Below are 15143 nucleotides of genomic sequence, written 5' to 3'. Positions count from 1 at the left end.
ATCCGTGTGGGATGCACGTTCGCAACCCGCAGTGGTGCGTCTGCACATGTGCAGGTTGCGATTTGACGCATCTGCGCATGCGCAATGCACGATTTAGAGCTTCTGAGCATGCATGACTGCCGAAACCCGGAAGTAACCCGTTCCAGTACTTCCGGGTTTCGGCAGTCCGCAACCCGAAAAAATGCAACCTGAAGCATCTGTAACCCAAGGTATGACTGTATTCTAAAGAGACGGCGGCCGCTCTTTGAGGCTCAAAGGTTACGGGTGCGAAATAAATCCACCTTTCAAATGACTTGTAAAAATTATTAATAATAATTAGTGACCTATGGACTGCCTTTTTAGCATGCAGAGGAAATACTGTTCGCAGATCAGACTGTCAAATGATCAATGCCTTATTTTAAAAAAAACCCACTTTTAGGCTGAAACGTGGCGGGGGCTGGCCACGAAACAAATTCTCATTTGGAATGACTTGTAGTAGTAGTAGTAGTAATAATAATAATAATAATAATAATAATAATAATAGGCCTATGGACTACCCTTTTAGCATGCATAGGAAATCAGACTATCAAATGATCAATGCCGTATTTTAAAAAGGCCCTCTTTTAGGCCCAAAGGTTGCAGAGGCCGAGCGTGAAATTAATCACCATTTGGAATTAACTTGTAAAAATTATTATTATTATTATTATTATTATATAATAAACAATAATAATAATTAGGGACCTAATGGACTGCCTTTTTAGCATGCATAGGAAATACCGTTAGGAGATCAAACTGTCAAATGATCAATGCCGTATTTTAAAGAGCCCCTCTTTTATGCTCAAAAATGTCGGGGGCCGGCCGCAAAACAAATCGCCATTTGGAATAACTTGTAAAAATTAACAATAATAATAATAATAATAACAATAATAATTAGGGGCCTATGGACTGCCTTTTTAGCATGCACAGGAAATACTGTTAGAAAATAAGACTATCAGATGATCAAGCTCAGCTGACAAGGAGTGGCAAGTGTCCAGCGTTTATTTCAATTTCATCGCCTTGCTTTGTTTTTCTGATGAAAAAGCAGATTTTCGATCATTCTAGGAGGCCCATGACTATAAAAACAGGCACAGACCCTTTTCTTTCCCAAAGTGACTTATCGGGCCAAATGAACACCATACTTTGTTGAACCTTAAAATGCTAAAATAAAAAAAATCCTTCCAGTAGCACCTTTAAGACCAACTAAGTTAGTTCTTGGTATGAGCTTTCGTGTGCAAGCACACTTCTTCAGATACACTGAAACAGAAAAGCTCACGAAAGCTCATACCAAGAACTAACTTAGTTGGTCTTAAAGGTGCTACTGGAAGGATTTTTTTTATTTTGACTATGGCAGACCAACACGGCTACCTATCTGTAACTTAAAATGCTATTTCACTTTCAGTTCGTCACCATTATTTCCGTTACTGATCACAAAAAATCTGATTGGCGATTTGTAAAAAGCCCCAAACCAGGCATCCAGGGTATGCATGCCTAACCCTTGTGTGTCAATTATAATAATTAGTATTGATGTAATTCTCCACGCAGGTACCTCAAGAGCTTTCCGGTAGAGGCGGACAGCCTCCTCGATATTCCCTTGCTCTCGCTTGATGTTGGCCAGGTTATTAAGAGAATCCGCGTGAGTTGGGCATAGACGGAGAGCCGTGTTGTAGCATTCCTCGGCTTCGGCAACCTTTAAAACGTAAAACAGAGTATGTACGCGAATTGTTTGCAGGCCGTGTTGTAGCATTCCTCGACCTCAGCAACCTTGAAACACAAAACTGAGTTTTTACACAAATATTAGGACGTGGTTCACAGGCGCCCAAAAGGCTGCGCTGCGATGACCCCGATTCATGTGCCAGCCTCTACGGCTGGATTTATGTTTCAGGCAGCGGTGGCGAACCTATGGCTCAGCTGGGAAGCACGAAGCCTCCGAGACATCCCCAGCCGGCTCCCGCTTGCTCGCAAGTAGGAACGGGATCGCAAGTAGGAACGGGCAGCTGGGGAATGCGTGAAGGAATCGTTCTTTGCGTCAGCCATCGGCCACAGCAATAAAACAACAATATGATATACCAGGCACGTCCAAAGTCAGTTTCGGGGGCCTAATTAAAAAAAAAATATATCAACAAATCCTAAAAAAAAAACAACAGCTCAACAACTGTCCAGGTTGTCCTCACGCATGTTCACTTCATCAAATCTGACCCTCTTTGAAAAAAGTTTGGGCACCCCTGCGATATACAAAGAATAGAGATAAAAAGTCCATGGTGTAAAATACATTTTGGGGTTTTGAATCAAAAGTCAAATAGTGGATCTTATTCTGATTGCCCCGGCTTAAAACCTTGCCACCTCTGCTGTCACCTGCTCCTCTTGATCTGCCAATCTGGCAGCCGTTGGGCGACCTGGAATGGACAAAAAAAGAGGGGTAATAATCTAATTCCTTTTTATAAAGGGCATGCACCGCCAATTCGGTCTGGCTGCGTCCGCAGGGACCGGAGCATTTTTCGGGTGGAATCTGTTGGCATCGTCCTTTGAGTCCAGCCCAGGGCGATACATTCAATCTTGCAAGAGTGAAAGTGCGTCTGTATTTTGGGATTGCTAGATTACGCCGATAGGGTGCCAGAGTCTCGAAATGGGAAGGGGAAACAGAGTCATACTGCAGGCAAAATTTCCTGATTGTGGCCAAGTTGTTCCGACGCTCGATACCATTGAGGCGCCGGCAAATTAGACCATTTGCTTTACTGACACCCAAAGTGAGTAGCTGTGGTGGTGATAAACCACCAGAGGGAAGTTTTCAATAGACGATTTGAGTCCAGGCGCTCTTGGGACAATCCTCCAGGTGTTCTGGGAATACAATGCCCACCATCCCTAGCTCACAGGACCAGTGGTCAGGGATGATGGGCGCTGTAGTCCCCCAACAGCTGGAGGGCCAAGTTTGCCTATACCTGCACAAGAGTCTGTTTAGCCAAGGAGATGCAATTGGTGTCTATTGTGCCGGCCAAATGTGGGTGCCTTAGGAGGAGGTGTCACGAAAATGGGGGAATGTAAACCCGAGGGCTTGAGTGACAAAAGGGGATTTCTTTTGTAAAGAGTGCCGCTTGTATGTCTCAGGTGCGAATTGCCACGACTGCTTTTCCTCCGTTGCTTCTTGGGGTGCCTGGTCCACTGTTAGAGGGGGTTCTGTAAGCAGCCTCAGCTGTTCTGTCATTCCACCACCTGGCCCTCCAGCTGTTTGGGGACTACAACTCCCACCATCCCCAGCTCACGGGACCAGTGGTCAGGGATGGTGGGCCTTGTAGTCCCCAAACAGCTGGAGGGACAAGTTGGGCCATGCCTGGTTTAGGCAGAGCCTAAAGCAGATTGTCAGGGAACTGACATCGGAGCTAGAGGCGGAGGGAAGGCTCTCAAATGATGCTGGAGAAGGGCCCAGCAGGGAGAGAGGCAGCTCTGCAGATGGGGAAGCAAATCAGCGCAACACCAGGGATAAAGGGGGGCAGATGGGGGAATCGGCGAGAGGGCTCCAGGACTCTTCACCGGACACCAGCGGGGAGAGCACTGGTCCTCCGCTACCCACGCCCTCCCTGCGCAGAAGACTTCCGCGCAGAGAAAGTAGGAGGAGACTGGGTGTCAAACAACTTTTATGTTGGAAAAGATTTAAGAAACGCCCACTGACGGATCCTGCTAGCGACTGAGGCAGCCACGAAGTGAAGGGCTGCCCAGACTGAAAGGTTTAACAAGGCAACAAAACCAGGAGAGGCGGCAACTTACGCACGAGCAACCCATACTCAATACAGCAATCCGTCAGTCCCTGACGTCGCTCGTGCACAGCGACAGGCAGGCAGCATCATGAGCAAAACCGGAGAAGCTGGCGCCACGGAGGGAGCAGCTGGAGTGCAAAATCTGGTGGAGAGGAACCGAGATTTGGAACAGCATGTGGCTCTTCTGACGGCGCGGCTGGACGAAAGGCGGTCTCAGGATGCTCAGGTCAGACCCACCCCCGTAGCAAGGAAGGTACCGGGACTGGTACACAAGTTTGGAGGGAAACCCCAGGACTACAGTGCGTTCCGAACAGAAATAGAGTACGCGTTGGAACTGCAACAGAATGATTTTGCAGACGATGGGAAGAGGGTTGCCTATATTGTCGGACATCTGCAGGATGGGGCCAGAGAATGGATCAGGCCCCTAATGGCAACGCAGAATGCCGCCTTGAAAGACCTGAGGAAATTCTTCCAGGCGATGGATGCGATGTATTCCAGTGATGTGCAGCAAAGTGTGACTCGGCGGGAACTGATGGGCTGCAAACAGGGGAACCAGTCAGTTAGAGACTACTGGTCACGCTTTGCCATGTTAGTCCACCGACTCGGGTGGGATTTGGACTCTGAACCCATTCAAATGCTGTTCGAGGAGGGGTTGTCCCCAACGGTGAAGAACGAGCTTTCCCGCGCTCCCCGCCCGCAGTCGATGGATCAGCTGACCAAGGCTGTGCTTGCGATTGGTGTAAGGCAGGAAGCGCGGGCCCAGGAGAAGCGGGAAGAGAGAGCGCAACGTTACCATGACTACTGCATTCCTGAAATACCAAGGCAGCCTTCCCCGCTGGCGGAGCCTGTTGGGTTTGGAACTTAACAGGTTAAGAAGTTCCCATGATGCCTCAGCATTCTGACGTCAGCTTTAGAAGCTGGGAGGAGTCTGGGAGGAGTTACGTTTTTTTCCTCTCTGGTCTCTGAGGGAAGAGGTCGCAGTTTTTGGTCATGGCTGCGGTGAGCCCAGGAGATTCCTGGGGAATGTCGGAATAAAGAACTGGAAATGGACAAACCTGGTCTCTGTCTGTGTTTGTCGGAAGCTAAGTGAAGCCAGGTGACAGTTTTCGCTGCTGTGTTCAACTCTGCTGAGGCGTGACTGGAGAGCTACTGGAGACGGAGCTGAGTGGCGCAGCTCGGAGGAAGCGCGCCGGGCATAAAGAGCTAATTGTGGATCGTAAATCAATTAGCGGGGGTCACGCCAAACCAATAAATCAATTCAACAGGTTATGGACCCTTAATCACCGATTGTAAAACTGTCACAGGAACGCTTTGAAGTGCCGGAATGCGTTTGAAGTCTGCGGTCTAAGGCAGAGAAAGCCGGCAGGACGCAGCGGAGATTTTTGCCTGTTGTTAAGAGGCAAAGGAGAGCTGCGGAGCTCAGAGCAGCTGAAAGACGCAAAGTGTTTGCCTGTGCTGAGAGCTGAGTGCTGGGAGCTGAAGAGCAGCTGGAAAATCGTTTCCCCACGGATGGGTGCCGGAGGAGCTTGTAATCTGTGAGTACAGCTTGGGGCCCCTTGGGAGAACGGAAGACAATGGCAGGCAGCCAGGTCTTGGAGGACATTGCGTTTGAACAGCTCACTCTAAGAAGTTGGGCAAGGGCGTAAAGTCAGCAAGGGCTGTGCTGGGATGTGCTGTGAAGCTTCAGCAGGAGGCCAGAGCCCTGGAGAAGTATTGAGAAAAGCCTAGAGATGGCTGCAGCCCCTGTTCCTGATGCTTTAGCCTCAAGGAGTGCTAGTGAGCAGATCGGGGGGGCGAAGGATTCCAAAGGCAAGTGTAAAGGCTTGTCCACTGTGCGTGCTGGAGTGGAATGTCAACAAAGCAGGTTCCCAGAAAGCCGCAGTGGGAGCCAGGCCAGAGGGGGCGGAGCTGGCAAGGAGTGCTTTTTCCGGAAGAAGGAGAAGGAGGCCAGCTGGGAGGAGCCCCGGGCAGTGTTTTTCCACTGGAGTTCGTCGTTGCTGCCCATGGAGAGCGGAGACAGCTGGGCAGGAAGGTCCCAAGGTCAACCAGCTGGGTTCTCATGGGAACCAGTCTCGGAGAGGAGGCCAGCGTGGGAACGCAAGGGAAGGACGTGGTTCAGACACTGGGGAGGGTTGTTTTCTTATCACTGCTTCTATGGCAACTGTGAAGAACAACTCCAGCCAGGACACGGTGACGCGCTGGGTTTTGAATACTGCTGTTGGTCAGCACCTGCTAAGCGAGCCTGCTGGCAAAATGCGGAACTGCAGGGCTGTTTCAACAGGACACAACTGTGATGTTAGCAGACGGAATGAGAAAGTCGGTTTCTGCTGTGGCTAACATGTTTTTTTCTCCTTTACAGGAGGAGCTAGAGGTCTACGTTGGGGGGAAACAAGTGGCCAACGTGAAAAGGGGGCAGAACAATCTCTTTGTTCTGGAGTCACCTCTGGAGGGTGGTGGGAATGCTGGAAAAGCACAGGCGCAGTGTGCTAAGGTTCCCAGTCATGTGCAAAAGCTGCACAGGTGCACAAAAGGGTACAAACTCCGGAAATGTGGGAGGTCCCTAGGGTGCAGGGCATGCAAGGGTGCACAGGTACATGGTTTTCCCGGGTTTGGGAGGGTAGCCAAAGAGCCCTTTGAGCTCTTTGGGGGAGGTGGTCCAAAGGTTCAGGACATGATCTTCTGTGGATATGATCCTGCAACCAATGGGTGGAGGTTTGCATACCCAAAGGGTGATCAAACCAAGCTGCTGGTCAGTAAGCAGGCTGAGTTCTGTGAACAGGATGGGTGTTCAAGACTCAGGGATAGTTCTGTTTTTCTCTCAGAATGTCTGTCTGATTCTGAGGAGGAAAGGGAGCCAGAGGCTGATCCCGGTGATGGGGACCAGGTCCAAGATCAGGGTTCAGAACCCGGTGATGGGGACCAGGTCCAAGATCAGGGTTCAGGGCAGGTTTGGGCATCTCCAAAGGTTGTGAAAGGAGTGTCCAGGTGTGAGGCTTCATCTCCGGTTAGCGTAATGGAGAAAGCTCACAAACAGGGTGTCAAGTCAGAGGGGGAAGGATCTGACGGAGAAGACACAACTGCTGGCCCAAATGGGTCAGTAGGGTATCAGGTCACAAGTGCGTGGAAAAGTGTCGCACAGTGTGATTCTGGGAGTGTTGAAGGGGTTCAACAGGTGCCTGGGAAAGATGCCGGGAAGGGGCACAAGGCAAAGGGGAAGGTGTTGAACTCAACAAGGTCTTGTCAGAATGGTTCGGCAAGAGGGGGTGTTGGGTTTGGAACTTAACAGGTTAAGAAGTTCCCATGATGCCTCAGCATTCTGACGTCAGCTTTAGAAGCTGGGAGGAGTCTGGGAGGAGTTACGTTTTTTTCCTCTCTGGTCTCTGAGGGAAGAGGTCGCAGTTTTTGGTCATGGCTGCGGTGAGCCCAGGAGATTCCTGGGGAATGTCGGAATAAAGAACTGGAAATGGACAAACCTGGTCTCTGTCTGTGTTTGTCGGAAGCTAAGTGAAGCCAGGTGACAGTTTTCGCTGCTGTGTTCAACTCTGCTGAGGCGTGACTGGAGAGCTACTGGAGACGGAGCTGAGTGGCGCAGCTCGGAGGAAGCGCGCCGGGCATAAAGAGCTAATTGTGGATCGTAAATCAATTAGCGGGGGTCACGCCAAACCAATAAATCAATTCAACAGAGCCAATGGAAATAGATGGGGCGCGCGCGTGGGAGATTTCAAACTCCAGTGAAGGTCGCAAGAGGGAGGGAAAGGATGGGAAAACCACCAAGAAGTGTTTTCTCTGCCAGCGGCCAGGACATTTTGCCAGGGTCTGACCGCAAAGAAAGGCCTGGCAAGGGATGGTGGGAGCTGCAGGGGGTGAGGAGGAGATGGTCAAGGAGCAGGGAAACGCCAACGCTTGGCTGCCACTCAGCGGGCACAGTAGCCAGGCCAGCAACCAATAGAAGTGCCCCGACCAGACCCCCCCAGGGCGGCTATAGCCATAGAAGTGGTGCTAGAACTCCCAAATGGGCACCTAGTCAAGGTGAAAGGGCTGTTGGATTCAGGCAGTTCCTGCAATTTCTTCAGCAAGGACTTTGCACTAGAGCACCAGCTCCACCTGCTGCCCCTAGATTTCCCCTTGCAAGTAACCACCATTGATGGCAGGGAGCTTCTGGGAGGGGAAGTGACGCACCAGACCCCACCAATGAGAATGAGGGTTTCCAGGCACACGGAGACCATCGCCTTTCACGTAGCCTCACTGGCAGGGCCCCCAATAATATTAGGGATGAGCTGGCTCGCACAACATGATCCAGTAGTGGCATGGCATCAGAGAACGGTCACCTTTGGGTCCGCTTACTGCTTGGAACACTGTCTAGGGGGAGAAACCCCAAGAATGACAGTGGCCAGGGTGGCTGGGATAGCTGTGGAGCCGAAAGGGGAGGTGCCACCACAATATGCTGACCTGCAGGAGGTCTTCAGCGAGAAGGAGGCAGATAGACTACTCCCCCATAGGCCCTTTGACTGCCAAATCAACTTGCTCCCTGGGGCGCAGCTACCGGTGGGTAAACTGTATGCCATGTCGGACAGGGAGATGAAGGAGTTGCGGGAGATTATTGACAAGAACCTGAAGAGGGGGTTCATAAGGGAATCAAAGGTGGTGGGGGGCAGTCCGGTGTTCTTCGTGGACAAAAAAGGGACTAACCAGCCCAGATTGGTCGTAGATTTTAGGGCGTTAAATTTGGTATCAGAACCCGTGACCTTCCCAATGCCCAGGATTGACGACATTTTAACACGGGTGAGGCAGGGAAAGATTTTTACCAAGCTGGACCTCAGGGGAGCCTATAATTTGATCAGGATGAGGGAGGGGGACGAATGGAAGACCACAATGTTCACACCCCTGGGGACCTTTGAGTACTTAGTTATGCCATTTGGATTACAGTCAGGCTCCGCCTGTTTTCAAGCTTTCATGCACCACGTGTTGGGGTCCCTGCTGTACAAGAACTGCGTAGCCTTCTTGGACGACATCCTAATCTATTCAGACAATGAGAAGCAACATGTCAGAGACGTCAGGGAAGTGCTAAAGAGACTGCAGAAGCACCAGTTGTGGGTCAAGCTGGAAAAATGTCAGTTTCACGCCAGAGAAGTCGAGTTTCTGGGGTACAAGTTGTCAGACAAAGGCTTAGCGATGGACCCAAGCAAGGTGCAGGCAGTGCTGGAGTGGAAGGCTCCCAAAACCCGGAAGGACGTGCAGAGGTTCCTAGGGTTCAGCAACTTCTACAGGAAGTTCATCAAGAACTTCGCCCACTTGACAGCACCCATCACAGATTGTCTCAGTAGCAAAAGGAAGTTCACCTGGACAAAGGAGGCCCAACAATCCTTTGAAAAACTGAAGAAGGCGTTCGCATCAGAAGAGCAGCTCCTGCACGTGGATCTGGAGAAACCCATGAGGCTAGAGACCGACGCGTCCGACAGAGCCATTGGGGCGGTTCTTTTGCAGCCAGGGAGGAGCAAGCAGGAATGGAAACCGTGTGCCTTTTTCTCGAGAAAGCTGAACAAGTCAGAGCAAAACTATACTGTGTATGACCGCGAACTGCTTGCGATCTATGCGGCGTTTCACCGATGGCGACATCTACTAATAGGGGCGCAGCACAAGATCCAGGTGTGTACAGATCACAAGAACTTGGAATACTGGAGGACCGCACGAGTGCTCAACCAGAGACAGATTCGATGGGCACAGGAGTTCTCTAAGTTTTCCTTCGAAATCCGATACGTGCCAGGAGAGGAAAACGTGAGAGCAGATGCTCTCTCCAGGAAACCGGAGTACTTGGAAGGAGAGGGGCCACCGGAGATACGACACGTGATCCCCGAGGACCGATGGGTGTGTGGGGGAACCTTGGTGGGGCAACGAGAACTGGCTGGACTTACTAGAAACGACGTGTTTGCACAAACTAAAATCCGGGAACTCCGAGACGGAAGAGAAACCCAAGGAGGGTTTGAGGAGAAGGAAGGGGTGCTGTACTATAAGGGGGCGCTGTATGTACCGGGGGAGACCCTACGGGGGAAGGTACTCAAACAACTCCACGACAACCCCACAGCTGGGCACTTTGGACAGCACAAAACCATGATGCTCGTCACCAGGCAGTTCTGGTGGCCCAGGGTGAGGGAGGATGTACGGGAATATGTACGGGGTTGCGACCGCTGCCAAAGGGCAAAGGGGGAGCGGGCTGCCCCCACAGGATTACTGGAACCCTTACCCACGCCGGGGAAACCTTGGGAGGTGGTGTCCATTGATTTTATGACCGATTTGCCCAAGTCAAGGGGGAAGACAGCGGTCATGGTAGTGGTCGATCTACTAACAAAAATGTGCCATTTTATAGCTTGCTCACATGCGGTCACAGCAGAGGAAACAGCCAGGTTGTTTGTAGATCACATCTTCAGGTTGCATGGGGCTCCTTCAAGGGTCATCTCCGACCGCGGGAAACAATTTACTTCCCGGTTCTGGAGGAAGCTCATGAGCTTGCTGCAGGTCGAAGTGGGCTTCTCAACGGCGAGACACCCGGAAACCAACGGGCAAGCAGAAAGAGCGAACAGTATTCTCCAGCAATACCTACACTGCTACGTCAGCGAGAGGCAGAACGATTGGGTAGAGAAACTAGCGCTGGCTGAATTTGCGTACAATAACGCTGAACATGTGTCAATGGGAATGAGCCCGTTCATGGCCAATTATGGGTGTCACCCCAGGGCCTTCCCGGGGAGTGGGGAGGAAGGTTGGAGCGTACCGGCGGCAGAGCAGTTTGTGGAAGAAATGGAAGCCCTGCACCAGCAACTTAAGATGAACTTGGAGCGGGCCAAGGAAATTTACAAGAGGCAGGCAGACAAGCGCCGTAGGGAAGGGGAGACCATACGGGTGGGAGATCGGGTGTGGTTGTCAACCCAAGGGTTACCTTTTAAGGGGGGGGTGCAAGAAGTTGAAGCGCAGGCGGCTGGGACCGTTTGAGGTAACACAGCAGGTGAACCCCGTGGCATTCAAGCTCAAATTGCCAGACAGCATGAAGATACACCCGGTGTTCCATAGGTCCCTACTCTCACCGTACAGGGAAGGACGGGGATTCCCGGGGCGAGAGGGAGAAGTCACCACACACCCACAGGTAGAAGAGAGGGAGCACCACAACTTGGCCACGGAAATACTTGATTCAAGGTGGCGAGGGCGCCAGGTGGAATACTTGGTGGCTTGGGAGGGAGAACCCGGGTCGGAAAACACGTGGGTTCCCACGGAGGCAATCACTGACGGGTATCTGGTGGAGGAATTCCACCGCCTGTTCCCAGACAAACCCAAACCACTAGCGAGATTCTGGGAGGAGCAATTTGGAACCACAGACAATGAAGAGGATTTTGTGGGTTTTTCTGCCTCCGAAGAGGAGGGAGGAGAGGCTTCGGAGGAAGAAGAATCAGACTGGGAGGCCCACCCCGCGGGAAGCGATCAGAACGGGTGGGAAGCGGGTTTTGAATCCTCAGAGGATGGTGATAGCTCCTTCCGGGGGTTCCCCGCATCGTCGGCCGAAGAAAGGGACGAAGTTGGGTCAACAGGTTGGGCCAGGGGTGGAGGGGGTCCTGGGGGGGAGGTGGATGTCAGGGAACTGACATCGGAACTAGAGGCGGAGGGAAGGCTCTCAAATGATGCTGGACAAGGGCCCAGCAGGGAGAGAGGCAGCTGAGCAGATGGGGAAGCAAATCAGCGCAACACCAGGGATAAAGGGGGGCAGATGGGGGAATCGGCGAGAGGGCTCCAGGACTCTTCACCGGACACCAGCGGGGAGAGCACGGGTCCTCCGCTACCCACGCCCTCCCTGCGCAGAAGACTTCCGCGCAGAGAGAGTAGGAGGAGACTGGGTGTCAAACAACTTTTATGTTGGAAAAGATTTAAGAAACGCCCACTGACGGATCCTGCTAGCGACTGAAGCAGCCATGAAGTGAAGGGCTGCCCAGACTGAAAGGTTTAACAAGGCAACAAAACCAGGAGAGGCGGCAACTTACGCACGAGCAACCCATACTCATTACACAGATAAAGCAGATAAAGTGTGACGGAGCCTGCATCGCCCCAGCTGAGCTGCCCCGATCCAGTTCCTGTTCCCGTGCAAGCAGCAACGCTGCCAACAGAGCAGCCCGATCTCACTCCTACTTGCCTGTAAGCAGGAGGTGGATGGGGGGGTGGCAGTGACATCCCTTGCTGCTCGCTTGCCGCCTGGCCTGCCTTCCCTCCCTCTGTGGCACTCAAAACGGAAGTTATGCTGAGAACAGAGCACGTTCTGCTTCTGGAAAAAGTTCCCAAACCGGAACACTCCTTTCAGGCTTTGAAGTATCCGGGTTCCAAGTAGTTCAAGAACTAAGCTGTTTGAAAACTTAAGAGAATGGCAGACTCAATTAGTCCGGATTTGGGGCAAAATGGCAGCCAATGCGACTACCAACCCGTCTCAGCTTCTGCCTCTTGAGCTGGGGGACAAGTGCATAGGCTCACGAATTCACATCATGATGAAAAGTGATAAATTGTTGGCACACTCCTAGCATTCGAGGACTTTGTCAACATGGTATTGGAAGATGTTACAGAATTTGAGATCATACCTAAGGATGAAGAATTACAAAGCTAGACCAGATTTTGCTAAATGGAAATAACATAACAATGCTGGTTCGCGGAGAAGGACCAGAAGTGTAAATAAAGTCATATGCCATCATTGAAGACTTCCTGTTAAATCTTCTGTAGGAATATACTGATGAAACTTGATGCGTTTTTAATTTTTATCTTTTTACATTTATATAAAGGCAAATTTCCATTTCAGGAAATTTCTTTTCCAATTTGAACCGACTGGAACTGTATTTATCCCCCCCCCCCCCCCGGAGCCTTAACATTTTTTTAAAGAAAAAAAGCGCTGAGTTATACCATAAAATTATATATCAATGGAAGGATAATCTAATGAAGAACGTTAGCGCAGTAACTTTGATGAAGGATTATTGATGACAACAGCAGTCATAAAGAAGAAATGTGAAACCCACAGAAAAAAACGAGGTATACAGGTTCAATTGACGTGTTGGCACTTTGCGATCAATCAGTGGGTTTTGGGTTGCGGTTTGGGCGCTTGATCTCTAAAACAGTGGTGTCCAAACTTTTTTCAAAGTTGGCCAGATCTGATGAAGTGAAGGGCTGTAAGGGCCAACCAAAGTTGTTAACCTTTTTTTTGGGATTGAAGTTGTTGAGGTTTTTGTTATGGTTTTACCCCAAATTGTTGAGCTTTTCTTTAGGGTTGAAGTTGTTGAGATTTTTAAAGGGTTGAACTTGTTGAGGTGTTTTTAGGATTTTACCCTAGGAAATAAACTGCCACAGGGGCCGGATTAAACTGACTGGCGGGCCGGATTAGGCCCCCCCCCAACGGACTTTGGACATGCCTGCGCTAAGAGGATTGTGATTGCTTAAGTAAACCAGGGAGTGGGAACGGGGGGAGGAAGTAGACACTCGGTATGAGCAAAGTTGTATGTGATTATATGATTTGATATGAACGTGACAAAGGGAAGATATGAAAACTGAATAAAAATTATATTAAAAAATAAAAGAGGACTTCTTTTAAGTACTGTTCCCCAAGTCCCTCCCCCCAAAGCCCAATTTTGAGATCACCATCCTCCGTAAGGGTTTATTCAGCAAACCCTCCGACATACAGAAAGCAGAAGGGTTTCTTACGCTGCCTTTTTCTTTGAGTGCGTTGGCCAGGTTGCAGTAGGCGTCGGGGAAGTGGGGCTGGAGCTCAATGGCCCGCTTGTAGGTATCGATTGCCAGGTCGATCAGCCCCTGTTCGTAATACACACAGGCCAGGTTGCCATGGACGACGGCATGGTTGGGGCTCAGGCTCAGGGCCCGTAGATAGGCTGCCACGGCTCTGAAAGGAGAGCAAGGAGTGGTTCAGTTTCATTATCATCAGGGTGGATAAAAATGTTGGGATACTGCCAGGGAGACAAAGTCCATCATGGCCCCCAAGCCGTCTGCCGGACGATCCATCGATCTCCCGTAGGCACGCAGTATCAGCAATTAGTGACATGAGTTTCTAGAAAATATCTTGCCACATTCCAGAGCTCATGCACACTCTATCAGCAGATAATGCACAGCCAAAGTCGCACTCAGGAGAGCATTATTTACAAGTTTTATTCAGCGTTGATCAGAACAAAGAAAGACATGACTGCCTGCGTCAGTGTCTCCAGACACAGAGAGAGAAACGAAAGCAATAGCAAACATACACATCCTGTGAACAGGACATGCGCAGACTCTGACTCACAAAGCCTGCTCCCTTTTAAGGTGGAACGGAAATATCCTAACAAAAAATCCCCCCCAAAATGCTTTGGGAGGGCTATTAAGAGGATGCCAGCGAGGCTGAACCTTTCTGTAAAAAAGACAGGGAAACCTTTGTTTTTGACAGAACGGTAAAAACATTGTGCCATATTGTTATTCCTTTAGTGAAATAAATTGTTTAAATGGTTCTGAAGGAAATGATTCTTTTTCTCCTTCCAGTCAAGTACAGCAGAAAAGTGGTCCAAACAGAAACAGTTAACTTATTAAACCTCACCGTCATTTCATCAGTACTGGTCTATACATTTCTAATAGTCTATGCATTTCTGAAAAGTCGTTACTCCAAAAAGGAAACCTTCCTCTGCTTGTCCATATTAAGAGGATGCCAGCAAGGCTGAACCATTCTGTAAAAAAGGGATTTGATTATTCCGATAAGGAAAACTTCCTTTATTAGTTAAATAAATTGTTCAAATTGTTATGAAGGAAAGGACTTCCAATCAAGTGCAGCAGAAAAGTTGTCCAAACAGAAACTGTTCACTTATTAAACCTCACCATCAGTTCCGTGTTGGCTGCCCGTTCTGCTGGAAGGGTGAGCTCTTTCACTTGAAAGAGCACCGGTGCTTTGAAGGTTGGGGAACCCGCTAGAGCGACGCGGTACCTCTTAAAAACCTCGGATTGAACATTCCGAGGACTTGGTGTTCCTGCGGGTGCCTGGAACAACTCCCTCACCCCCCGGTAAGCTCTTGATAAGGGCTCTGAGAGCCGGTGGGGTTGGAGACGGAGCCACTTGGGAATAGACTCGCTTCCTTCATCGCATGAAGCTCCGAGTCCGGCAATCGTGAGCGGCCAATTTCTCCAAGCAACTTTGATTGGAAAAGAGTAATAAATTAAAAATTTGGATATTTATTTGGAAAGGACAGGGGCTTAAAAAAACAATGGAGGTCAGTCCCTTCCTCTGATTAAGAGACAAAACAGCTACATCAGCCGAAGCCGCGCTCTAAAATTTACGACTTTCTAAAGACTTTCAAGTTAATCTCTGTATCCCTCCTACTAGCAGGGGGA

The 15143-nt window shown here is 50.1% G+C and overlaps 1 protein-coding gene and 1 pseudogene across 3 annotated transcripts in view; one reads left to right on the top strand and one right to left on the bottom strand.

Annotated features, from left to right (window-relative positions):
- Positions 1-15143, bottom strand: part of LOC308467730 (UDP-N-acetylglucosamine--peptide N-acetylglucosaminyltransferase 110 kDa subunit-like) — a 153280-nt gene that overhangs the window by 83815 nt on the left and 54322 nt on the right. For both annotated transcript variants that reach the window (XM_080989418.1, XM_080989417.1), the window contains exons 7-8: positions 13482-13677; positions 1565-1705 (exon numbers count right to left, since the gene is read on the bottom strand). In XM_080989418.1, the coding sequence (XP_080845544.1) occupies positions 1565-1705; positions 13482-13677 (337 nt within the window). The remainder of the gene's footprint in view (positions 1-1564; positions 1706-13481; positions 13678-15143) is intronic.
- On the top strand, positions 11933-12612 carry LOC308467706 (U6 snRNA-associated Sm-like protein LSm5 pseudogene; annotated as a pseudogene). The gene has a single exon. The product of its transcript is annotated as a U6 snRNA-associated Sm-like protein LSm5 pseudogene (transcript).

Source organism: Podarcis pityusensis (genome assembly GCF_964106645.2).
Source record: "Podarcis pityusensis genome assembly, chromosome: W".
Taxonomy (NCBI): domain Eukaryota; kingdom Metazoa; phylum Chordata; class Lepidosauria; order Squamata; family Lacertidae; genus Podarcis; species Podarcis pityusensis.
This window is presented reverse-complemented; position numbering and strand designations above follow the sequence as displayed.